At 41.4% G+C, this 27,880-nt stretch overlaps 1 protein-coding gene across 6 annotated transcripts in view; it reads left to right on the top strand.

Annotated features, from left to right (window-relative positions):
* The first annotated feature begins 30 nt into the window (after positions 1–30).
* Positions 31–27,880, top strand: part of OSBPL1A (oxysterol binding protein like 1A) — a 163,092-nt gene continuing 135,242 nt past the window's right edge. For 2 of the 6 annotated variants that reach the window (XM_089675721.1, XM_089675722.1), the window contains exons 1-8: positions 31–201; positions 9,282–9,404; positions 9,492–9,577; positions 13,312–13,386; positions 19,087–19,198; positions 21,865–21,950; positions 24,608–24,752; positions 27,539–27,606. In XM_089675721.1, the coding sequence (XP_089531847.1) occupies positions 9,284–9,404; positions 9,492–9,577; positions 13,312–13,386; positions 19,087–19,198; positions 21,865–21,950; positions 24,608–24,752; positions 27,539–27,606 (693 nt within the window). In that variant the 5' untranslated portion in view covers positions 31–201; positions 9,282–9,283. Of the gene's footprint in view, positions 202–9,281; positions 9,405–9,491; positions 9,578–13,311; positions 13,387–19,086; positions 19,199–21,864; positions 21,951–24,607; positions 24,753–27,538; positions 27,607–27,880 lie in introns of those variants that run through there. The other 4 variants (XM_089675723.1, XM_089675724.1, XM_089675725.1 and 1 more) reach the window with 4 other exon arrangements.

Raw genomic sequence — 27,880 nt, forward strand, 5'->3', positions numbered from 1 at the left:
GACCGGGGATGGAACAATGTGTCTGCAATGATCGGACAGGAGAAGCCCCTGAGCTGCCATTGGGGAGATAAACAGGAAGTGTGCACATAATAGGAGCCATGTGTATGGAGGAGGAGGGAGGGGTCACTGTCTGATCTCCTCCACAGCATAGGGAGTGTTTTATAACGGTGATCACTGCCATCGTGGGGAGTACTGTCTCCGGTAAGTGATCAGCCTGTGTCATCACCTCCCCCATCATCACTAGAGCCATGTGGAGGAGCACACACTGCTTACTTCCCTAGGAGTAGGATATATATTCTATGTATAGGCTTTTTATTTTTAAATGAGCTTAAAGAGCCTTCTGCAAAAACAAATGCATGCACCCGTATTTATGAATAAAATGTGCATTTATTATCTTTTGCGTCTGCAAAGCATTGCAAGCCAAGATTAGTAAATGATGGGTGCAATGCTCTGTCTCCTGCAGACTATTCCTCCAGCTGCAGTTCTATACTTTTGGTTTTGAGGGCTGGAAGAAGTGTGGATGGACTACAAGGGCAGTGATGTCAACACACTTATTCTCCATTAAGAGTTGCAAGTCCCTCCTGCTGTAGGGGGTGGATGGGACTTGTAGTTTTACTATTCCCAGACTCCTGTGAATGAATGATGCGGCTGTGTGGGTGGAGTCCCCAGCGATTTGTCACTATTAAGTGATTTGATGCTACAAGAGGAACTAGTTCTGCAGCATTGGGTTGGTGTATTCTGCTATAAATTGCTCTTTTTCAGTTATTTGAAGCTGAACCATAGAGGTAAGTGAAGAGCCATTGTCGGTGACATGAGATACTGTTCAATCTCCAAGGCCCCATTCACACCTGAGCATTTTGTAGCATGAATCTCCAAAATGCTCAGGGAGAATCAAGATTACTCCATGGAGATGGTTCACATCTCCACTCCAAGTCACCTGAATCTCGGAAAAGTTTTGGAGCCACTTTTGTAGCTCCATTTGGGCAGATTGATGTGTTTTTAGCCCCATAGAAACCCGCAAATCAAGTGGTTTGTTGCACGACCAAGAGAGTTTTTTCAGGCATGGTAGCAATTGATGTCAGAGATGAAATTTTTCTCTATTGGCTAATACAAAACGTCAGACATCAAAACGCCTGAAACCGCCTGAAAAACCGCACACAAATGTTCATAAATGTGTGGAAAAATGCACAGAAACGCTATGCTCAGGTGTGAATGGGGCCTAATGCAGGCCATAGATGGTTCGTTTATCGGACTATCTTTTTGTCAGAATAATTGGCCAATTTTTGCACTGTTAGTGGGGCAATGGCCTTGGCCAATTTTTGCGGTTCCTCCTCATTTCCTCTATCGGTCATGCTGGAAAATTTGCGAAAAACGGCTGATTTTTGCAATCATTGGTGGCAACAGAAGGGCCGATAAACGAACAGTCTATGGCTTGCATAAGGCTGGCCATACACTGATTTATTTATTTTTCATTCAGCCAGCAGGCTGAAATAAAAAAAAAAAAAAACAAATTTCTCCATCCATGCAATCAAGGTAGACAGAGGAATCCTCCCCGTCGAGACGTATTCTGACAGCACACACTCACTGATCAAGGGCTGCAGCTGCTAATTGAGAAAAAATTTCCAACAATCCTAATTGACCTCAGTCAACTGGAAGCAGCCATCAGTCCATCTATGGCCAACTTGAAGGCCCGTACACACGATAAGAAAATCGTGTGCCATTAAAAATTAATAACAGTGCGATTTGGAATTGTGGGCAGAATCGTGACAATACCACTCATGATCCCAAATTACCAGATGTGAACGGTGCCTAAAGTGTAAAAGAAAAAATTGGTTGATCAAGGTTTGATCTAAGTCAGTGTCAGTGTTGAGGTCCGGTTCGAAGGTCAGTGTCAATGTGTTGGTTGGATTAGGTAGGATGATAATAAATAACAAAAAAGAACAATCGAAAGATATCCATTTCCATTTACCAGCAAATGAAAGTCCAATCTGTCCTGAAAAAACAAGTAAACATCCACCTGGATATTAATAAAAGATGTAAACAGCTCCTATGTGTGCCAAAATATTAACAGAAAAAAGATATACTTATGAGATATTGGCGTTATGAAACATATGGTGTGAAAAATGTGCTGCTCTATATCAAATGACAATATGAACATAAATACAAAATGACATGAAAAATCATCCCAAATAAAAAGTTCCAATGTGAAACCATTTTTAATGTGAAAAGATAAGTGTCCAGAAACTAAAAGTGAGAAAACTTAGCCACATCCAAAGGTAAAACTGACTGAAGAAGAGGTATCCTGAGATAATTAGAAAGGGCCTCCACTGATTACACCAGATAACCATGACCATCTGGATAAAGAAAGGTCATGGAGTGCTTTGGTATAGTCATTCTGTGGAGGTCTCCAGAGTATTCCTTAGAAATTGTGCTTGAATACCTTCACACTGGCAATCTCTCAAATGCTCATCCATCCATCAGATTTATACAAGAAATAGAAGTAGAGAATCCAACATAGTGTAAAATCTTCCACAGAGACTTTATTAAAAATTGTAAAACACATATAAAAAGATCGCAATGGCGTGTATAGATAAACAATCTGGCCGGTCACTGGGGATGTCAGTGACCCCAAGTCAGTCCCCCCCCCCCAGTATCAGAATGCCCACCGCAGTCCTGCTATAAGTCGCTGATTACTAGTAAAAAATAAAATTCCAGTATCTATACCGCCATTTGTAAGCGCTATAACATTCACATAAACCAATTAATTTACACATATTGGGATTTTTTTTTTTTAGCAAAGACATGTAGCAGAATACATTTTAGCCTAAATTTATGACTAAATTCGATTTTTAAAATTTTTTTTTTACTGGATATGTTTAATAGCAAAAGGTCAAACATATAGTTTTTTTTCTCAAAATTGTCTTCCTTTTTTTTTTTCTTCTTATAGCACAAAAAATTAAAAACCGCACAGGCGATCAAATACCACGAAAAGAAAGCTCTATTCGTGGGGAAAAAAGGGACATAAATTTAATTTGCATGACCACACAATTGTCAGTTAAAATAACGCAGAGTCAAAACGCAAAGAATGGCCTGTTTTTTTAATTATTATTATTTTTTATTTTTACTAGTAATGGTGACAGGACTGCAGTGGGCATTCTGACACTGTGGGGAACTAACTTGGGGTCACTGACATCCCTGTGACACCAATACAGTGATCAGTACTAAAAGGGGTTAACATTAGGGGCGATCAAAGGGTTAACTCTGTGCTATTTTACTTGTATCTGTGTGCTTCACTGTAATCACACAATGCCTCTGAAAAGCAATCCAAATAATGTCAGATGCCTCTGAAAAGCAATCCAAACAGACTGCTTTTCAGAGGCACGGGAGTTTAGTTGCACATTTAAATGGAGCCTAACTGAACAAGTTGAAGATAGGAGCTTTGCATATCTGCTCCGGATTCTGTCTGCTCCAGTTCTGACACGTGTTTTTGTTGCTCAGAGCTGCTTTCTCGTACTCTTTCCCATGTCACACGACTGCACATGCTGACTCTTCACAGTCACTTGAATCATTGCAAAACACAGTATGTGTGATGTGAACAGGATTTACAGGAAAGGCAGTTTATAGGGTGCTGTGAGTGGGAGTGCTGCTCCTAGGAGATTCCAGACGGCATTTTTCAAATCCAGGTGAGAAATTTCTCTTTTCTGGTTTGCCTGGGCCGTTATTAGGCTGGCCATACATTATACGATTTTACTGAGAATTTAGCTTTAGATTGACCACAAACCATATAATATGAGGTCAAACCTAAACAACATTTTGAATTGTTTCCAGTTAGGCATGCCCTTGCACTACATAGTTGATGGTAAATCTAAAGTTAATTGGGCAGAAATCGGACAGAAATGCTGGTCATAGACTGTTCAAAAATCATCCGCTTTTTCAGGCAAAAAAAAAATCGTCTGATTTTTGCACTGTTAGTGGGTTAATTGGTCAGCCGTTTTTCAGGTTTTTTGCACTTTTTTTTTTTTTTTTTTTTTTTGGTCATGTTGGAAAATTTGTGGCCGATTTTGACAAACGGCCGATTTTCCCAGCAATGATGGGCAAATTGGCCGATCATTTTACCGATTTAAAAATCTGCACGAGCCATGATCTGCAAGGGACAGAAGTTATGGGGTGAACTCTATGATTTTGTTGGCAAATTTTTGTTACCGTTGGTAGTAACGTCAGCCGACCCAACGACCGTTTTTTTTTTGTGTTTTGAAAATCGGCCGATGTTCGACCCGTCTATGGCCTGCATTAGTCACAGATGATTGTTACAGTGGCCATTATCCTGCGAGACTTCAGGGTCACAGATGCAGAATGAAAATCAAGGCTTGTTTGTTATTATTATACAGGATTTATATTGTGCCAACAGTTTGCTCAGCGCTTTACAATATAACCGAAGACAATACAGTTCAATAAAAGAGGGATGGAAGGTCCTGATCCTTGGAGCTTACAATCTAAGAGTTTTGTTGACATTCTCAGAACATTGCTTTGTAAAACAATTTTATTATTGCTTTGCAGCTGAATGTAAGCCCTGAACTGCAAGTATATAAAATTCATATACAGTACATGCTCAGTGCAGGTTGATCACAATTGGATTTAAGGCTGGTTTACACTATAGAAACACAATCTAGATGCTTTCCGGATGTTTTTCCACATGCCTGTTTTTGATGCGTTCCTGTACATTTTTGATGCGTTTTTAACACGTTCCAGTGTTTTGTTTTTTTTTATGCATTCCAGTTCATTTTTCACCCTCTCTTTTTCCTCAATTTAAATAGGGCCATGTGCATTCCAGTGCATTTGTGATGCGTTGTGGTGCATTCCAGTGGTTTTTTTTTATGCGGTTTACCACGTTCCAGTACAGTTCTGTGCAGAAAAAATGCAGCATGTTCTACTTTTTTTTTTTTTTTTTTCCTGCAACCAGAACGCACCGGAACTGATGTGAACTATGACATTGACAACCATATAACCCACTTTCTGTGCGTTTTGGATGCAGAAAAAAAAGCAACTGAAAGGCATGTAGTGTGAACTGGCTCTTAGACCATAATATGAAGGTTAAGGTCTTGTGAAAGCATATGTCCATGGAGGGCTGTGTTCACACACACAGGGATACACAGGCATTCATTTGTGTCAATTGTTGGGACACAGACATCGCTGCCAATCTGATATCCATGCAGGTGCACAGCCCTGAATGCACTGCTGCTCTGTACAGAAAAGCTAGCAATGCATGGCTCAATTTTCCTAAAGAACTGGGTGAAGTTTGAACCAAGTGGCCCTGTTGGCAGCACCTGGCTCGACAAAAGTCGATTTGAAAATTGACTGAGCCATGTTCTGCTTAAAGTATTTTAGGGTGGAACATGTAACATGTTTCCGCTTCTGAAGCTCTCCCACAATCCCCCTCCCTGTGACAGCGGGCCGGGGATTTTCTCCCCAAACCCGCTGTCATAATTTAAAAAGAGCGCATCCGTGCGGGGCTTCGTCCCCACATGGGCACGTCATTCTTTCAGAGTTCTGTGAATGAATGCCTACAAGTTCCATTATCCTTTGCAGCTGACGGCTTGTAGTTCTCAATGGACTGTAATGGTGCTGTTGAGCTTCCTTGTAGTCTACAATCCTGTTTGCGTCGAGAGTACGCAAATATGCTGTCTCTGGGCGGGTGGGCCTTGATGCTGAGAGGCAGCGTATTTGTGCACCCAAATGTAAACAAACCTGTGCCGTGAGTGCAAGCCCTGCACGCTCCTGGCACAGTTACCGGCACCTTACGGAAAGCTCCCAATCGCTACTTGCGATTGGAAGCATTCTGATCATGTGACCACTGTGACAGCCAACCACGGTAGTCACATGATCATAAACCCTGCCCTGCCTCCCAGCTTACACTGAAAGTCTGCAGGAGCCCTGCATTGCACCCACAATCTACTAAACACTGGTGAAATGCTTTACAGACTCCAAAAAATATTATATACAGTTAGGTAAATATATATTTGGACATGGTCACAATTTAAATTTTTTTCAGGTATTTATCAAAACATATTCAAGCTATAGTTCTCTAATGGATATGGGCTGAAAGTGCACAAACTCAGGTTTAATTTGAGGGTATGTACATCCAAATTGAAGGAAGGGTTTAGGAATTACAGCTCTTAAGAGTAACCATCCCCCTTTTTCATCAGTGCCCTGATGATCAGTGCCGATCTTCTCTGACAGCTGCCGGTTATCAGCAGTACTTTCCTCACATGGTGACAGCGTGAGGAAAGTGCAGCCGATAACCGGCAACTGTATTTACTCCGTGATCTGCTGTGTCATTGGACAGAGATTGCTGGGTGCGCGCGGGAGGGCACGTTCTGGGAGGACATCATGTGACACTCTCCCAGAACTTGACAACCGCACTGTAGCCGTCATTCAGCTATAGCGCAGTTAGCAAGTCATTAAATTGAAAAAAAGGGGAAGAAATTAAATGGAATGCATAAGAAACACACTGGAACATATTAAACGCACCGGAACGTGCCAAAAATGTGCATGTAGAAACGCATCCAGACTGCGTTTCTATAGTGTGAACTGGCCCTAAAAGTCAGCAGCTACAGTATTTGCAGCGGCTGACTTTTTTAATTTCTGGGGGGAAGATTGGAGCTCCCCTTTAAAGTAGAACTAAAGCTGAAACGTTTGTTTTTATTTTGGATAGCCTACGGGAGGGTTATAACCCCTGTCACTTTTATTTTTGCCATCTGTGCCCCATTGGGGAGATGCACATTCATTTCCTGTTCTGTAGCCACAACAGAAAGGGAGAGTAAATTTGTTTACAGCAGAAACGAGACTTTTAAGGTGTCGTAGATAAAGCAAACATTTGCAGTTAAAATGCAATTTTTTTATTACAAATGGATAAAATAAGTCATAAAACAGAACATCTTGAACAGTGCGGTACAATACAGACAATACAGTTCAGATTCAGTATTCATGAGCTGAGTTTCCTTAGGTACTTGCTTCTACATGTTTTGCCTATTTCGGCTTCGTCTGGAAGTTCACAAGTACCGGGGGGGCACAACTGTATTAACAAAAAAATGGTATTCCTGTTCAGGCAAAAACTCAGCATTTGAGATTTTATTGCACTTTCACTCTTGCGATGACATTCACCAGAACAAATAGAGCGTGTGAACTTCCCTAACGGGGGCAAAAACAGCAGTAACAATTTAGAATAGCAAAAATGGGCAGCAAACCAGAGGTTACAGATCTCAAATGTTTACTGAGATCTGAGAAAGTTGTCTTTAACCTCGAGAAAGCTATGTTGGTAATACAACTTAGATCTTAGTTAATATTTGAAATCTGTAACCTCTGCAGTGCTGGCCATTTTTGATCTTTTGGATTCCCACAGTTTCTCCACTTCGTCTGCGGTTGCACTTTATGGGAGTGTTTCCTGATCTGTGCAATGCTGGCCATGCACATTACAACCTAATTGTACAATCTCTGTACCATTTCCTTGAGATTAAATGAGACATATGGCAAATGCTTTTCTGGCCATACTTGTGGGTCACAGGAGTGTTAAAGCCTGCTGTTGAAAAGGAGAAAAAAATGAGAGAGGGGCGCCAGACTAAGTGCAGTATTAGAAGGTTGTTTAATTGAGCAAGATAACTGGGGTAACTCACTAGATAACAGTAGAAAAAGGCATGCGTCTCAGGATGGCAGGGGCGGACTGACCATTTGGAAACTCGGGCACTGCCCGAGGGCCCGGGGTCAGTAAGGGGCCCCATGAGTTGCCCCTGGTACCTTTTTCATAGGCTTTTTTGAGTTTGGGCAAGGACACGGGCTCCATGATCCCCTATTGCCCAGGGGGCCCCATGAGTTGTCAGTCCGCCCATGCAGGATGGACATCGTCCTTATTGAGGTCCCAGAGGCTGATGGAGAGGGTGGATTAGCATCTAGGGGCTGAGGCTGCTGGGGGAGTCAGGTCACCCAATTCCACACTGTTCACGTCCAGCGGCTGTGATGGAAACCAAGCTGGAATGCAGATGGCTGCCGACGGATGTGACATCACCACGTGAGCGTAGTGCCGCAAAACGGGGGGCGGCAACGTGTTTCGAAGCATCTGCTTCTTCGTCACAAAATCGCTGCAGGCTTTGGAAGGTTCCCAATCATATTGTCAAGATCTACCCAGATGTCTGATAGGCAGCTGACTCAGTCTCTCGGCACACAACTTCCCACCCCCTCACCATCCTGGAGGGGCAAAGCAGAGAGTGATGACTGACAGTCTCTGCTCTCTGCTGAGAGCTGACTGTGAACTGAGTGATCATGTGATTGCTCAGTTCCTGGACTGACAGGGACAGCTGAAGCATCGTACTGATACTGCAGTTTGGAGGTAGGCATGTATGTATGTATAGACTAATCTATTTTTACTTCGTAATCTGGTCACTAACATGCTTGTATACCCATATAGGGGCAGTCGTGGTTGTCACCAGCCCCGCTGATGAGTCTGTGCCAGTTTATAACTGTAGGATAAATAAGATACAAATATCCTATTTTTACATGTGTATGTTTATATCTACTTACCTCTGAATCTGTCAGTCTGGAAATAAAAATGTTTTTTTTCCAGAACTAAACCTAATGAAACAGGTAGCTTGATAGAAATGGTAAATAAACCCTTTCCACCTAGCCATCCATAGATCCAAGACAGATTGGGTTGTAAAAAGCAGAAAAGAAATGAGCGGGCTTGGATGTCACAAAAGTGACGCACATCTAGTTCTGCTCCAATTGAGCAAAGGATCCGTTTACAGATCCCCTGCTGACTGGATCAGACACTGCTCATGTGAAAGGACTAAAATGAACCTATTGAACCATTTATCATTCAAGAGTAAATTTATGTTTTCCGGCTTCTCTAAGGTGCCATTAATCCTACTGAAAATTGCAGCAGCTGCTTTCCGCACTGGGAACCGCAATTCACTCGTGGTTTCTGTGCAGACTGCTGTTTCAAAAATGGAGCAGGGCGTTTTCAGGAGGCACAGCAGCCCGTTCAAATGAATAGGCTGCAGTGCCAATGCAAAACATGGCTCATAGAGCTGCACAAGTGTGAACCAGAGGTAATCCTAATATCAGATCAGTTCTCAAGATTTGTGTGATCACTGACTATTACATAGACCTATATGTGTAGCAATCAATCTCAGACGACCACTGGAGATTTTAGCAACGTGATCATACTAACAAAAATTGCCCATCCCTTATGCTTGGCAAACCTTTATAACCTGTACTTTATTTCCATTCAGAGATGAACAGTGAAGCCGAAGAGAATCTCCTTCACAATGCTCGAAATGGAAACCTGGAGGAGGTCCGGAAACTGCTAGAAAACTGTAATAAAGGGGAAACTGTGGTTAATATTAACTGCAAAGGTAAACTGTTTTCTTGGTTGGCTTGTTATAAAGACCAGGGCCTATTGCTATTCAGAAGCTTCATGTAAACTAATTATTTATTCTCAGGTAAACGTAAGTCTAACTTGGGATGGACACCTCTTCATCTTGCATGTTATTTTGGACATAGGGAAGTGGTAGAAGATTTACTGAAGGTAAAGCACCAATATTTTACATTAGAGGTTTATGCGGTCTTCAGATTTCTCCTGAAATGAAATCTCTCTTAATGACTATCAGCTGCTGCTAGAGTACAACTGAAATTCTGCCTGTACTTGTCGGTAATAGTTAACATTTTTAAAATATTTTTTTGCGTATTAAAGACTCGGCATCAACTATTCTACAGAAGGGGGACAATAGCAGAAACGCCTAATGTCAAAAGTTTAAAAAAGGTGAATAAAAAACCTCATGTGAAAGGTTTTTAACTGCATCCCAGTGCTAATGAAATCATTGCTGAATTTTCTTTACCACTGTGTATGATACATTAATATTACAAATATAGAAACAATAGTAGGGAAGACTGCAATTCTTTTTTTCATACCTGGGCCTCTAAAATATCCTCTTATTTCTTGAACATCTTATGAGCATATGTTATCAAATAATTCATGCTAGATACTTGGCATCCCAATGCACTAACCTAATGGACCTCTATTGCATTTCTTGCAATGTGCTACAAGCACTGTAATGCGCTGCCTTAAAAAAAATGCTACATGTCTGTTTTTCTTTCATTTGTCCATTCTGGTGCATTGGCTGCCCATTCATTTGAATAGGCTGCCTTAACACAACTTACATGCATGACTTAACACATGTGCATTAAAGCTGAATTCCAGGAATTCCAAATCGTGAACTAATCTCTATAATTTACAATTTAAATTTTTATTGAGCACCGAGAGCATAGCTAGTGCTATACTTCAGGCACTCTGACACTGGACCTTCTGGTCTCAGCTCCAGCAGCTGTAGAGTTGCATGCAGCCACTGTGCCCTCCCCTCCACTCCATCCTGTGCAAAACTATCAGCTGTAGACGAAAAAAGTTAGGTCCACAAGGTGGAATGCACCTAGTTGGACTTAACCCATAGTAAGCCAGAGCATTTTACAAGGGGCATTCAAGTTAAACCGGGATTTTTCATTTTACAGGTATAAAAAGGGATGCTAGCATGGCGGTACTACATTCAGTAGTAAGTGGCAATTGTGTCCTAATGCTGATAGGCGCTGCACATGTCGTGGGCTAGTCCAGAGACTGTTACTCAAGATGGCAGACAAAAGTGTTTCTGTGTGCATGGAACAACATGTGTTGATAATGTTTCTTGTGAACGAAGGCGTAAAACACATGGATATCTATAGAAGACATCAAGCACAGTACAATGATGAGATGCTCAGCTGCAGTAAGACATTTAAATGGTGTAAACACTTAAAAGATGGCCGTAAATCTGTCAGTGACAATCCTGGCCATGGTGGTTCCCAGCCCATAGCAGACATTCCTGTGAACATTCATCGTGTGGAACGCCTTATCCTAGATAATCGACACATAACCTCTCGTGAAGTTTCACAAGAGACGAATCTTTCTGTGGGAATGGTGAACGCAATGATGACGAAGTGAAGCAGGCTGTCCGAGGATGGTTCAGGTGTACTGACAAATCTTTCTATGCAGAAGCTTTCAAGGCATTAGTTAAACGCTGGGATAAGTGTTTAAATAAAGTTTCCACTCCTTGAAATGTTTTCTTTTATTATATAAACTCAAAAATCCCAGTTTGACTTTAACTCCCCTTTTAGAAAGTGGCTGAATTCCTGGTGTTTAGCTTTCATGCAATGTACCAGAATGGCAAATAACATCAACCTGGAGTTTCACTCTGAACACCCTTGTTGTGTTGTGCTGTTTTCCAATTGCTGTATTTCTTTTTTTTTTTTTAAGCATGAATTCTAGAATACTGAGTATTCGTTTTTATTCATATATTTAATCTATAATTATCCTTCCTTGTGTAAATGTGGGTTTCTGCACTCATCTAATTATTGCATAAGAACATTTCCAGTTTACGTCAAACTGTGACAAGACTGACGTCATGCTTATTGGCACCCCCATCTATTATGTAAGGCCAGTCCTGGTAGCCTATCTATCGATGGTACTGTACTTGAGCTTCAGTCTAAATTGAAAAATCTAGGGGTAATATTTGATGCTAGCCTAACCTTTGATCCACATGTACAAAATGTTGTCAGAACATCTTTTCTTCCACTTGAGAAACATTGCTCGGCTTCGTCCTATGCTATCATATCGTAGTTGAAAAGCTGATCCATACATTTGTGTTCTCCCGTCTTGACTACCGCAATTCTCTACTAGCTGGTGTACCTAAGTCCATAATTAATCAATTTCAATATGTACAAAATTCTGCAGCCAGAATCCTGACTAGGTCTGTTACAAGTGACCGTATTACCCCTATCCTAGGGTCCTTGCACTGGTTACCCATCAGGTTTCGCATAGATCCTCTTGCTCACCTTTAAAGCTCATGGCTTGTCACTCTGTTATCTGTCTGAACTTTTATCAACGTACTCCCCCTTCGTATCCTCCGCTTCTCAAATTCTGGTGTTCTGTGTGTCCCCCCTACTCACCTACACTCAATGGAAGACAGAGCCTTCTCTTGCTATGCTCAAAAACTCTGGAATTCACTTCCAAAGAACATCAGAGAGTCATCTTCTCTAAACTCCATTCAAATCAAATCTAAAAACTTTTTTCTTTAGACAGGCTTTCATGTAATTGCCCCTTTTTTTTCTTTAGTTTTAATGTTTATTTCTTGCATTTTCTATGTAAAGCATTTTGAGAGAATACCTTTAAATGTGCTATATAAAATAAGGTTTATTATTACTCTGTGGACCATGCCTGTGAACATTTTTTTATTTATTATTCAGTTCATGGTATTGCTAGTAGTAGTTGATCTGTACCTTTTTTCTGTTAAGTTGAAGACATTTCTTAACTAATCCATTTTGCTATCTTGGCTTCAATGAATGTCAGGAACATCCCCAGCCACTCTGGTAACTCGGTCTCCTTAATCCAATCATAAAGGAATGATGTGCTAAATCCTGACCTGCAAATGCAAAGACCAGTACATTATGGAGACAAAATAACCACATGGTGGCTGAATATGGGAAGGTGAATTCTGCAGGTCAGGACTCAGCAATCTTCCTACATTGCCCATACATTAGTCAGTTTTTTTTGTTCTTTCAACCAGTGGGTTAAAGTAAAAATCTGACCTGATTTCCCAATCCACAGATTTGAGGTGGATGGGGGATTCCTGAATACTGGAAAAATGGCCTGATGAGGAGGAAATATTACAGGCTGATACCTAAGTTGTTTAACACAAAAATGTAACATACTACAGTGGTAGATGTGTTGGCTGCATTCATTTTAATTTTATAAGAACTTTTTCACTAATGCCACATACAGATTAATATTTTCCAGAAATGCAAATCACTTAGCACTTCCTGTAATCTTTAAAAACTCAAAAACTTCATTTTTATTGTGTAAATGACTAGTCCTATTAGTCTACCATGTAATCGAGATGAACAAAGGAAGACATGTTTGAAGTCCAGCCTGTCTGATCACTATGGCTCCCTCAAAAGTTACAGTGGAGAAAAACGTGTAGACCTGAAGGGACAGTTAGTGTGTTATTCACATGATCACCAGGTGAAAAAAAGGAAAAGTATGAAAACTAATGCAGCCACTACATCTAAGCACTGGTAAGCTGTGATGTATTCGATTTGTATTTTTCATTTTAAATACACTCTCGTTGGCAGTTTATGATATGATTGCTGAAAAACAGCATTTTTTTAAATCTCTCAATGCATGTTTAATTTTTGGTACATGATTCACTATGACTATAGTAATGTTCCCTTTTCTCTCAGGCTGGAGCTGACATTGGTGTTCTGAATGATATGGGGGACACTCCATTACACCGAGCTGCCTTTACTGGACGTAAGGTGAAAAGCATGCTTTCTTACTCCAACAAAGAGCTGGTTAAGGGTGTATGGAAGGTGAACACAAACCTTTTATATGTTGCTGTGTGCTACAGGATACGACGATCTACGCAACCATTATGAATTAGATTTTCTTTCGTGTGCTCAAAAACTAAATATATATATTATCTCACAGAAATGAGTACACCCTCACATTTTTGTAAATATTTTATTATATCTGTTCATGTGACAACACTGAAGAAATGACACTTTGCTACAATGTAAAGTAGTGAGTATACAGCTTGTATAACAGTGTAAATTTGCTGTCCCCTCAAAATAACTCAACACACAGCCATTAATGTCTAAACCACTGGCAACTAAAGTGAGTACACCCCTAAGAGAAAATGTCCAAATTAGGCCCAAAGTGTCAATATTTTGTGCGGCCCCCATTATTGTTCAGCACTGCCTTAACCCTCTTGGGCATGGAGTTCACCAGAGCTTCACAGGTTACCACTGGAGTCCTCTTTCACTCCTCCATGACGACATCACGGAGCTGGTGAATGTTAGACACCTTGCGCTCCTCCACCTTCCGTTTGAGAATGCCCCACATATGCTCAATAGGGTTTAGGTCTGGGGACATGCTTGGCCAGTCCACCACCATTACCCTCAGCTTCTTTAGCAAGGCAGTGGACGTCTTGGAGGTGTGTTTGGGGTTATATTGGAATACTGCCCTGCGGCCCAGTCTCCGAAGGGAGGGGATCATGCTCTGCTTCAGTATGTCACAATACATGTTGGCATTCATGGTTCCCTCAATAAACTGTAGCTCCCCAGTGCCGGCAGCACTCATGCAGCCCCAGACCATGATACTCCCACCACCATGCTTGACTGTAGGCAAGATACACTTGTCTTTGTACTCCTCACCTGGTTGCCGCGACACACGCTTGACACCATCTGAACAAAATAAGTTTATCTCAGTCTCATCAGACCACAGGACATGGTTCCAGTAATCCATGTTCTTAGTCTGCTTGTCTTCAGCAAACTGTTTGCAGGCTTTCTTGAGCATCATCTTTAGAAGAGGCTTCCTTCTGGGACGACAGCCATGCAGACCAATTTGATGCAGTGTGTGGCATATGGTCTGACCACTTACAGGCTGACCCCTCACCCCTTCAACATCTGCAGCAATGCTGGCAGCACTCTTACATCTATTTCCCAAAGACAACCTCTGCATTTGACTCTGAGCACGTGCACACAACTTCTTTGGTCGACCATGGCGAGGCCTGTTCTGAGTGGAACCTGTCCTGTTAAACCGCTGTATGGTCTTGGCCACGTGCTGCAGCTCAGTTTCGGGGTCTTGGCAATCTTCTTATAGCCTAGGCAAGCCGCAGCTCGCGAGCCACATGTGGCTCTTTACACACTTTAATGCGGCTCTTCTGTGTGCCGGGCGCCCGCTCCCCTCCCTCCTCTCGGGCGGCCGCCCCAAAAGTCAAGACTCTGCAGATAGCCCAGCAATGGGCAAACTACGGCCCGGCGGACCTTTTAATCCGGCCCGCGGAGCGTGGCAAACATTGGCTGTCAGGATGTAGGCGGGGCAGCGTGACGAACTCCTCTCCTTTCACAGTCCGCCCTGAAGACCGGAACGGCGCGGGAACACGGCGAGAGGAACGCGCGGAGCAAAGGTAAGTGAATTGACACAATATGGGGAATGAATTACTATAGGGGGGAATGAATTACTATAGGGGGGAATGAATTACTATAGGGGGGAATGAATTACTATATGGGGGATGAATTACTATATGGGGGATGAATTACTATGGGGGGGATGAATTACTATGGGGGGGATGAATTACTATGGGGGGGATGAATTACTATGGGGGGGATGAATTACTATATGGGGGATGAATTACTATATGGGGGATGAATTACTATGGGGGATGAATTACTATATGGGGGATGTATTTTCAGTTTTAAAAATGTGGCTCTCAAAATACATTTCAATCGTGGTTTTGGCGAGATTTGGCTCAGTTGAAAAAAAAAGTTTGCCCACCACTGGCCTAGGCCATCTTTATGTAGAGCAACAATTCTTTTTTCCAGATCCTCAGAGAGTTCTTTGCCATGAGGTGCCATGTTGAAATTCCAGTAACCAGTATGAGAGAGTAAGTGCGATAACACCAAATTTAACACACCTGCTCCCCATTCACACCTGAGACCTTGTAACACTAATGAGTCACATGACACCGGGGAGGGAAAATGGCTAATTGGGCCCAATTTGGACATTTTCACTTAGGGGTGTGCTCACTTTTCTTACCAACGGTTTAGACATTAATGGCTGTGTGTTGAGTTATTTTGAGGAGACAGCAAATTTACACTGTTATACAAGCTGTACACTCACTACTTTACATTGTAGCAAAGTATCATTTCTTCAGTGTTGTCACATGAAAAGATAGAATAAAATATTGTGAGGGGTGTACTCACTTCTGTGAGATACTGTGTGTGTATATGTATGTATACATACAAACACACACACACTGCTCAAAAAATGTAAGGAACACTTTTTAATCAGAGTATAGCATCAAGTCAAATAAACTCCTGGGATATTGATCTGGTCAGTTAAGTAGCAGAGGGGGTTGTTAATCAGTTTCAGCTGCTTTGGTGTTAATGAAATTAACAACGGTGCACGAGATGGGCAACAACGAGACGACCTCCAAAACAAGAATGGTATTACAGGTGGAGGCCACTAACATTTTCTACTTGCCTTTTCTGAATGTTTTTCACTAGTTTTGCATATGACTAGGGTCAGTGTCACTACTGGTAGCATGAGGCAATGCCTGGACCCTACAGAGGTTGCACAGGAAATCCAACTCCTCCAGGATGGCACATCAATATGTGCCATTGCCAGAAGGTTTGCGGTGTCTCCCAGCACAGTCTCAAGAGCATGGAGGAGATTCCAGGAGACAGGCAGTTACTCTGCTGGGCAGGGCTGTAGAATGTCCTTAACCCATCAGCAGGACCGGTATCTGCTCCTTTTGCAAGGAGGAACAGGATGAGCACTGCCAGAGCTCTACAAAATGACCTCCAGCAGGCCACTGGTGTGAATATCTCTGACCAAACAATCAGAAACAGGCTTCATGAGGGTGGCCTGAGGGCCCAACGTCCTCTAGTGGGCCCTGTGCTCACTGCCCGGTACCATACAGCTCGATCAGCATTTGCCATTGAACACCAGAATTGGCAGGTCCGCCACTGGCGCCCTGTGCTTTTCACAGATGAGAGCAGGTTCACCCTGAGGACATGTGAATGGGTCTAGGGAAGCTGTGAAGAACGTTATGCTGCCTCTAACATTGTTCAGCATGACCATTTGGTGGTGGGTCAGTGATGGTCTGAGGAGGCATATCCATGGAGGGACACACAGATCTCTACAGGCTAGACAATGGCACCCTGACTGCCATTAGGTATCGGGTGAAATCCTTGGACCCATTGTCAGACCCTACGCTGGTGCTGTAGACCCTGGGTTCCTCCTGGTGCATGACAATGCCCTGCCTCATGTGACGAGAGTATGCAGGCAGTTCCTGGAGGATGAAGGAATTCAGTTCTCTGTAGGTTGATAATTTTCATTGCCATCAAACAATGGGGCATCCTTACGTTCCTAACACAGTACCCAGTCCATATCAGTATAGGTATCCAGCATGATATATTTCCCCATTGAGATCTGATGTGTTTTCGAAGTGTTCCTTTATTTTTTTTTTGAGCAGTGTGTGTGTGTGTGTATCTGTATATATGTACAGTATATATGTGTGTGCGTGTATGTGTGTGTATATATGTATATATATATATATATATATATATATATATATATATATATATATATATATATATATATATATATATAGAGATATATAGATATATATATATATATATAGATAGGTGTGTATGTATATATATATAATTAAATTAGATACAAAAAATATTCATCACAAAGCTATAAGGTTCTCATTATGTAATTATTGGCCAATTTTGACAGTTAATATTGAATAAAAAATATTGCAGGAAATTCATTCTGGTTGGTAGAGCCGGTATGCATCCCACATTTTTTATTAGTCGGTGGAAATTTGAGGCTTACCCATGTGTGTGTGCTTGTGTGTGTTTTTAGCCCTAATGCACACTGATGCAGAGAGAGGAAGAAGAGGGAACTAGTAGAAAATGGGTCCTCAAAGTGACACTAAGAAAATGTGTTTGCTTTGCTAGTGGTTACATTGCTGCTATTGTTGTTATGTTGTTTTACACCAAATAGCTTTAGTTCTTAGTCTGACCTTAAAGTATAACTAAAGGCATTTTTTTTTCAGTTTTGGATAGAATGGAGATACATTAGAATCCCTGTTGGACTTCTATTGCTGTCTGTGTCCCAGTTAAGGAGATTCAGCCTCTCTATTTGTTCTGTTTACCATTATCACTGAAAGTGAAAGCAGAAAAACATCCACCCAAATTTTGGGTTGTCCCCAGAAAAGTAATAGACGAGAAATCTTCTAATGGAGACACTAGTTCTGGTGACCTGGGGGTCCACAAGGGATTCCCGTAAATTTCATGGATGTCCTCTCACTTCCTGTTTGACTATGGGACAGGAAGTGAAGGTAAATCTCTGCAATGGGTCACAGATGGCAAAAAAAAAAAAAAATCTGATAGAGTTTACAAAGCTCCCTTACTGTATCCAAAATGAAGAAAAAAGTTTTACCTATAGTTCTACTTTAATACTCCATATATTCATAAAGTTGAACAACAAATGTTCTGGCCTAGTGTTGCATGCAGGAAAGAGTGATCTTCAACATTTATGCCTAGGCATTTAGTCATGTGACCTCTGTTGACTGGGAGTATCAGCTAGGAGATCATGTGACTAAATGCCTGAGATTTTGTCACATGGCCTGCACAGAATGGACATTGGAGCAGCATTCTCCAACAAAGAAGTAAGTATTTTTTCAACTCCTTCTTAGCATGACATGGCTATCTGCCATAGTATTGGTCTTGTTACCATGCCAAGAGATAGTTTAACTCTGTGGTTCTCAACCACGGGACTATGGCCTCCCTACTTCTGACCTCCAGCCAGCTGCAGATTCTCTAAGCTACCACAGTGCTTCCCAGCTCCCATAGTGCTTCCAACCTCCCATGATTACTCACATGTCCCGCAAACCTCCCATGGTGCCTTCCAGCCTCCTGCAGAGCTTCAAGCCTTCCACAATGCCTCCACCCTTCAGCAGTATCCCACAGTGCCTCTCAATGTCCTGCAGTGCCATATATATATATAAAATATAATCACACCGATGATCAATCACAGTGCATAGCAATCAGTCCCTCCTAAAGGCGATATGCACAAAATTGGATTGCTGCAAAAAACCTTTACTGTTGAAAAATCTGCATACAAAATGGTGATCCAAAAAAATGGACAAAGCCATATGTATGTATATGGCTTTTCTTTTTTTAATTATATATATCGTTTTTTTTTTTTTTTGTTCTGTTAGAAAGTGGAAGGTTTTGGAAGAATTTACCAGGCCCTGGTCTCTCAAAAAGTTGAGAACCATTGGTTAAACCCATCAGTGTCCAGTAAACATCACCAGATCCGGCTGCATTATTTTGCTGTTTAACCTAGATAGAGTTTAGTCGTGTTTCATGTACAAGATCTTATTGGTCATTTTGGTTTGAGGTTTGGTTCTAAGGTGCACCTTTTTCTGCTTTTATTAGGAAATTGTGATGTTATTATTAGACTCCAATGCTGACACTACAGTGATAAACTGTCAGGGACATACAGCTGCTGATGTAGCACAGGACAAGGAGGTCAAAGTCATGTTAGAAGGTAATTTATATTTCTCCATTGTGTTAAAAAGTGTGTTTATGCGGCAGTATTTTTTTGCCACAAGATGGCACTTGTGCTCTCTGCTGCTTGTGTTTCAGCCATTAAACTCTGATTTTGCTTTCGGCCTCCTCTAAATCTCTACATTCCTTTTTTTTTTCTTTTTTACTGCTGTGATCCAACTTCCTGTTAGAGGTTGGCTACGTTCGTTCTCCATGGTTCCATTATACACTCACCGGCCTCTTTATTAGGTACACCTGTTCGATTGCTCAGTAACACAAATTGCTGATCAGCCAATCACATGACAGCAACTCAATGCATTTAGGCATGTAGACGTGGTGAAGACAACTTGCTGAAGTTAAAACTGACCATCAGAATGGGGAAGAAAGGGGATTTAAAGTGTTACTAAACTCACAACAGTAAAATCAGTCTGTATATGCAGTAAATGCATGCTTGTTATACTCCGTGTGGAACCTAAAGGGTTAATCCTCTGCATTTTGTAAAAAGGCTGTTTGATCCTGATTTCTCTGATCCTCCCCTTCTTCCAGTGCCCCCCTCTTATTTCCTGATAAGACATATCGTGTGGAGTCATTCTGCACATGGTCAGTTTGGTGTGTATTGCTAGAGAGTTTTTTTTTTTTTTTCCTTGGGAGAGTGCATGTGATCAGCACAGGGCCAATCAGCACTGTCTAGACAGAGATCATGGGTTCTGCATCCTATAGCAGAATTAAAACTCCTCCTGCAAGTTTTAACATGTGCTCTGCTGGACACTGATAGAAGTCACAAGACTGCTCTAACTGCTGTTGAGAAAAGGTATTTAGCAGTTTGTATTTACTAAAATAATTGCATTTCCATGTTCTGTGGGAGATCAGATATAGTGATTGCAGGGTCCTGGGTTTAGTAACACTTTAAGTGACTTTGAACGTGGCATGGTTGTTGGTGCCAGACGGACTGGTCTGAGTATTTAAAAAATTGCTGATCTGCTAGGATTTTCACACACAACCATCTCTACGGTTTGCAGAGAACGGTCTGAAAAAGAAAAAAGTGAGCGGCAGTTGTGTGGATGAAATGCCTTGTTGAGGTCAGAGGAGAATGGGCAGACTGGTTGCTGTGACATTCAGATGGTAGGGTCAGAATTTGGCATAAATAACATTAAAGCATGGATCCATCCTGCCTTTTATCAGCGGTTCAGGCTGGTGGTGGTATAATGGTGTGGGGGATATTTTCTTGGAACTAGCAAGGTGTACCTAATAAAGTGACCGGTGGGTGTATGTAGGAATGTATTCACCCTCTCTTTCTCGCTCCCGTGATGGACTAGGGAATATGGACATTAGGATTTGTAGAGCAGTGCACATAACCACAACTAAAGGGCATTGCTCATGCCAAACAAACAGAAGTGAGAGGGAAAAGCAGAGGTTCAGAAGCTCACAGAGAATCAATTTCCTGAAACATAGATTATAGGACAATTAGGTGGTGCATGTGTATGGATTCTTTTAGACAAAAATGATATTGTTTAGTTTCACTTTAACAAAAGCCAAACATTTGTAAAAATCTACATTTATCTCATGTATACATTATGTTGTATGATGTTATTACACATAGTGGCAGCCACTCGGTAGTTCTCAGCCTTACATGAGAAACCATTGAATGATCGCTGCACTGGGCATAGAGATTAGTGAAGGAAAGATGGCCTCCACTCATCTCTATGCCCCAGGAGAACTGGAGCGATGTCACTTCTGGTTCCGGCCATTTCTTTTTTTTAAAAGCACTAAATCAATGCTTTTTTTTTTTTTTGATCCAATGCTTTACATTGCAGAGGAGAGATGTGGGGTCTTATTGACCCCATATCTCTCCATAAAAAGGACCTGTCACTGATTATTTCTATCACAAAGGATGTATGCATTTCTTGTGATAAGAATAAAAGTGATTGCTTTTTTTTTAAAGGGGCAGTGCAAAAAACAAAAATAAAAAACATTAAATTTACGAAAAAAAGTTTAAAGTGCCCCGTCCCCTCGTGCTCGCATACGTAGGCCATGCCCACATATGTAAATGTTGTTCAAATCACACGTGAGGTATCACCATGAACATCAGAGCAAAAGCAATAATTCTCGCACTAGATTTCCTCTAGACTATCTTTACACTGCTAACCTGTAGAAATTTTTAAAGCATCACTCATGGAGATTTTTAAGTACTGCAGTTTCATGCCATTCCATGAGCGTGCGCAATTTTAACGCTTGACATGTTGGGTATATATTTAATCGCCATAACATCCTCTTTCATATTTTACAAAAAAATTGGGGTATATATTGTGTTTTTTTTGTTTTTTTTAATCAAAGCGTATTTTTTTCCAAAAATATATTCATTTTTAAAAACTGCGCGTTTTGGTTTTCGGCCAAGTGCATTTTGAATTTTTGGTTTCGGCACCAGAATTTTCATTTCGGTGCACCACTAGTTATTTCACAGGTTATCATTGCTATTTGAGTTCTCCCATCACTTCATATCTCAGGGGTGCCTGGTTGCTGCAACAGGAGACCTCTGCTATGGAGATGCAGACAGCATAAAGTCAGCAGGAACACCCAGCAGTAAAAGCCAAGCAGACACTCTAACCCTTCCCTAGTCTACCCAAAAAGAAAATAACGTGAATGTTTGTAAATTAATTATGTCACCAGCTGCACAACGAACTCAGGAAAGAAAACTGGAAGAAGTCCTTCTGCATGCTGCAAGAGAAGGAGACATGGCAACGTTATCAGATCTGGTAAGAGGATATGTTCTAGAATGTTGTGGCTTTCTATTATTGTAGATCAGGCCAAACATCATACACTTTCAGGCATATGTAGAATGATTCTATTAGTTAACATTTAATACATACATGTATTTTTATAGCATATCAACTTTTTTTAATGAACAGGGCAATCCTCTTTTGTTAAAGTTGATCTCTGCCTAGAAAAAAAGTGACTAAGGCTATGTTTACACTAGCCAATGCTCTGAAAAGCAATTTGAGGTGATTCGCTTTTCAGAGCACAGGTAAGCAGCCACTGTCAGGAATTCAGGAGGTGATCCTGCCCCCTCCTGATTGTCTGTGTGTTACATTTTAATATCCATTTTAACCCTTCCTGTTTAACCCCAACTCTAGAAAACCTAAAACAACCTGCACTGCAATGGTTAACTGCTTGTTTAGACTAGTGGATAGAAAAGCACTTTTACTTGCCTGATCCTCCACTCCCCTGGTGGATGACGCTACTCCATGTTCCAGCGGTAGTCTGTTTCTCAGTGTCTTTATTTCCAATGCAGGGCTGTGGGTCTTGCATCAGCCTTGATCATGTCAGAGGACCTTTGACTGTTGCATTGCAGGGGAGAAAAGGTTTAGAGGAGCCTCCAGGAACAGAGGATTAATTAAGTAAAAATAATTTACCGAATTCCCTAGACCAGTGTTTCTCAACCTTTTTTCAGTCAAGGCACTTTAAAATTCTGCACAATCTCAAGGCACCCCAATCTAAAATGTAAAAACCTATTCTACACACATCCAGTACACCCAACATTAGGGGTGATTTATTCTTCCAAAGCAAATACACCTTTGCACACTGGTACCGACTAGTATTCCAGTGTTTCTCTCTCATGTTCTCTCCATTCTGCTAATGCGACTCCAGTGTTGTCGGAGAGGGGCAGGGGAGGGCCAAACAAGGATGATGTGCATGCACCCGACATCCTCCTTATCAACTGATGATCATTGGTTGTTAGGATGCTGGCAGCTAGAAGGTCATAAAAGTGCACAATGAAAACCTGTGGCTTTGTGTACTAAAAGGCAGGATTGATCCACCTGCTGGCTTGTAAACAATTTTTAGGCATTTTGCCAAGGCACCCCTGAAGAAGCCTGAAGGCACCCCGGGTGCCTTGGTACCCTGGTTGAGAGAGACTGCCCTATCAACCTTTTTACTTCAGAGGAACCCTTCAGATTTTTTTCAGGCCTCAGGGAACCCCTTCCAATACCAATTTATCAGAGATCAGTGGGAAAAAATGCCTTATACATTGGTGGCTAGTGGGAAAAATCCAACCCTTACAAAAAGATCATTGGTGCCATGCCACTTTATCTGCCAAATGGCATTTGCCCAAGAGCTATGCAGGCACCATCAAACGGGAGGTCAATCAGCCACAGCTCAATGAACATCTGGACACCTATGATGGAACCATAGGGTTCCACGGCACCCTAGTTGAGAATGACTGACTGCCCTAGACATAAACAAGCATTTAACCTCTGCAGTGCGGGTGCAGCCTCAATGCAGAGAAAGGATTTTAGGATTCCTGGTGTTCAGTTTTAAATAAAAACTATATAAATGCAAGCCATATCTTAGAAATGATGCTGAAGGTTTGATGAGTATTCATTAACCACCTCCCGCCCGCCATATAGTAATATGACGGATGCAAGCTGGTTCTCTCATTCTGGGAGGACGTCATATGATGTCCTCCCATTCTCACCGTGGATGCGCGGCTCAGGGAGCGTGCAGCATGGCGATCGGCAGTGCACTGTGTCCCCCGGACACAGCGGATCACCGATCACGGAAAGAGCCGAAGATGTCGGCTCGGTCATGTGATCAGCTGTGTCCAATCACAGCTGATCACATGTAAACAGGGAAATGCCGGTTATCGGCATTTCTCTCCTCTTGAGCTGTCACGCTGACAGCTCGAGAGGAGAGCCGGTAATCGGCTTTCCGTGGAGGGGACATGTACACTGATCATCAGAGCACTGATGATCAGTGTGCCCTGATGATCAGTGTAGCCTCAGCAGTGCCACCTGTCAGTGTCCATCAGTGCCTTGTGTCAGTGCTCTTCAGTGCCTCTTGCCAGTGCCCATCAGTGCCACATCAATGCCACATATCAGTGCCTACCAGTGCCCATCTGAGCTGCCTTTCAGTGTCACCCATCAGTGCCGCCTATCAGTGCTGTCTATAAGTGCCATGTATCAGTGCTGCCTTTCAGTGCCCATCAGTGATGCCTGTCAATGCCTATCAGTGTCCATCAGTGCAGCCTATCGGTGCCCATCACTGCAGCCTCATTAGCGCACATCAGTGAAGGAGAAAAATCACTTATTTACAAAATGTTATAACAAAAACTAAGAAACTTTTTTTTTTTTTTTTCAAACTTTTCAGTGGTTTTTGGTTTTAAGAAAAAATAAAAAACCCAGAGTTGATTAAATACCACCAAAAAAAAGCTCTGTCACAAAAAAAATTATACAAATGTCATATGGGTACAGTATTGCATGACCGCGCAATTGCCATTTAAAGTGCGACAGCGCTGAAAGCTGGAAATTGGCCTGGGCCCTGTAGGCTAGTGGTTAACTACTGGAGTTTTTAACAAGCTGAGAGTATGTCTACTTAGGTATTGAAGAGAATCCTAAAACGGCATTTTCTTCTATAGCTGAACAGAGCGAAACCACCTGACATTAACTGCACTGACCAGATGGGCAACACCCCTCTGCACTGTGCTGCGTATCGGGGCATGAAGAAGTGTGCCTTAAAGCTTCTGAAAAGTGGAGCGGATGTTAATATCAAGAATGAGAACAGTAAGTCTATTACATATACTGTATATCGTCAGCAGTGCAAATGGGAATGTCATTCCCTTAATATATATTGAACCATTTGGCATTGAGATATGTAATTTTTGGTTATATAAATGATCCAGGTAAAGAAGAATGGATAACTGAAAGCCAGCAACAGTATCTTAGCCCGCACTATATATTACTAAACATGTACTATACTTTGACCATGTGGCAATTTGCAATGACTTTCATACAGCTTTTGAAGCATAAGTTCACTAAAAAAAAATAATAATAATAAATGCAACTTTTTTTTGGCAGGTAAAAAAAAAATGTGCATTTATTTGTTTTCTTCAAAGCCTGCAGCATTGCACCCACGATCAGCAGATCACGGGTGCAATGTCAGACTCCTGCAGACTCTCAGTACAGTTACTGAAGAGCAGGAAGATCAATGAACTACAAGCCATCTGGCACAGTGGCAGACAGAACTGGCAGTCCTTTCATTCACAGATGGATGTGAATGAATGATGTGGCTGTGTGAGTGGATCCACGCACAGCCACGCTGTTTTTCCTACTTGCCGCCCGCTGCAGTACAGCCCTGCCGGATCATGTACCTCTACATAGGCGAGGGACTTCTGGGTTTGCTTGTGTGTGCACACAGTTGGTTGGAAACAGCGCAATTCTGTTGGCAGGTCCCAGCCAATGATTCATGGCTGAGACCTGCTGATCAGCTGTGTTTGATCGCAGCACAGAGCTCTGTGTTTACAAACACACAGGGCTTTGTGCTCTGATCAGTGATCTGGCTGTGTTTTTTCCCTGCAGTGTTAGTGTACAGTATTATCACAGTGTTAGAGTACAGTATGTTCACTGTATTAGTGTCACTAGCGATGTTAGTGGCCTCCCCAGATTTCCCACTACCCTAGCACAGCCAAACTATAATTCGCTGATCACCACCATTACAGTATAGCGTCTTTAGCTGCATAAATTCCGGTATATATAACTTAGTTTTTACATGCTATAACTTTTGCACAAACCAATTACTACAAAATTATTGGGATTTTTGTTTTACCAAAGACGTGTAGCAAAATACATTTTGGCCTAAATGTATGAAGAAATTAGATTTTAATTTTTTTATTGGATGTTTTATGTATTTTATAACAGAAAGTAGAAAATATTTTTTTTTCAAACATTTCACTCCGTTTTTTGTTTATATTGCAAAAAATGAAAAGAAAAACAGCAAAGATCAAATACCAACAAAAGAAAGGTTTATTTGTGTGAAAAAATAATACAAATTTCATTTGCGTGCAGTACTACATGACCGCACAATTGCCAGTTAAAGTAGCACGGTGCTGAATAGGGAAAAAAATGCACTAGTCATGCAAGGGGTAAAATTGAAGACCAAGTGGTTAAATTATGACAGCAAGTGCGGGGAGAGGATCCCCTGTCTATTATCACAGTGAGGGACAGAGGGGGCTCAAGGGCTGCTGCATTAGTAACAGGTTACCTGTGACACCCTAAATACGAGTTTACCATGTAACATGTTAATAAAAGTGAACTTATTTAATAACCAAATGGATGAATGCTGTCTACTACCAGATATTTCTGTCCACACCTTTAGAGTGTCACTAAACCCACATCATAAAAAACTATCAAATGCTGTATTACATGCTGTTCATACACACTCAGTCACTATAGGATTCGTTTTTTGTATTCTGCAAAAAACCTGATTGATTCTGCTGTTCTTTATTTCCCCATTCTGTCCACGACCCCAATGTAGCTGGGGATTTTGCAGAAGTGTTGGCAGCTCTGCACATGCTCAGTTTTCAGTGAGGTTCTATGCTGAGCTTTTCCTCCCCATCACTTATGAGTAACCCATGTAATTATAAAGTCACACATGTAGGCATATACACAGTGGTAAATGACAGCCTACTCCTTCCCTCCTCCTTCATGCCCACTAACCAGCTAAACACAATGGGGGCAGGATATTACACCTTGATTGACAGAGGCTTCACCTCCCTGTTATTCTGAGACACAGGCTGTAGGGGCGTGACCGTCTGCAACTGGAAGAAATCCACCCCTACAATGTTATTGCCCAAAAAATATATATATTTTATTTCAAATATATATTTGTATAGTGATTTAAAACCATTGATTTTTTTTTTTTTTTACTCTGTATTTTGAACATGTGACCATCAGCAGAGGACTAGAATTTCCTCCTGCTTAGGTTTCCCTGCAGACAGGCCGGGAAAGATTTGGGTCATGTGACAGCTGTATATTGATTAGGAAAAAGATACTCCGATGATTTTTTTTTTTTAAATTAAAATAATTACAATGCCATTACCCACATACAGAAACAGAAGGGACAATGTAGCTTGTCTTGATTTTGCAAATAAAAGTTATATGAAATTGCCTGATCTTTGCCATATGTGGACAGCATTCTATGTACTTCAGCTGTAGTTCCATATTCCTATTCTTATGTTATACAAAACGTGATTCACAGCAACACTGGAGGTAGACTCCTTAGCATAAATTAGGCATCAGGCAATATTTCATTAATATGCTGAGTCCTTCTGTAAGCCACACCTATTCATGCATAGCCACACCCCCTTGTTTCATTGCACCATTACTGGAGCAGAAATTTGAACCTGAAATGTTGAGAGGCAATATGAGCAATGAACACTATGAACATTCATTCCTGTCCTCAGGAGGGTTGAATACCTCTTCATACGTGACCCATTTTTTAAAATGCCCGATTTGTAAACTATTTTTATTACTTGTTCAATCATTTATGACTTTTATTTATGTTATTCCAGACCAAAAGCCAGTAGATCTTACCCAGCACATTGAAATAAAGCGGGCTTTACAAACCAAACCTGGAAAGGTGAGATCATGATTTGCACCCAACATTGATTAGTCCTAAAGTAAACCTATCAAACCTGGTCAAATCAAATTCAGACACATGCAGAGGTAGCTTAACCCTTTCATTCCTAAGGGTAAAACAAATCTTAACACCTAAGCACAATTTTGCATCTTTGATATGTGTTAGTAAAACCATACATATCATAACTACTTTGTAAATCCAGGTGGATTATACCTTGTTTTTTTCAGGACAAATTGGGCTTTTATTTGGTGGTAAATGGTAATGGATATATCCT

This window comes from Staurois parvus, unplaced genomic scaffold (assembly GCF_062004578.1).
Source record: "Staurois parvus isolate SC_StPar_1 unplaced genomic scaffold, SC_StPar_1.0 ptg000157l, whole genome shotgun sequence".
In the NCBI taxonomy this organism is placed as follows: domain Eukaryota; kingdom Metazoa; phylum Chordata; class Amphibia; order Anura; family Ranidae; genus Staurois; species Staurois parvus.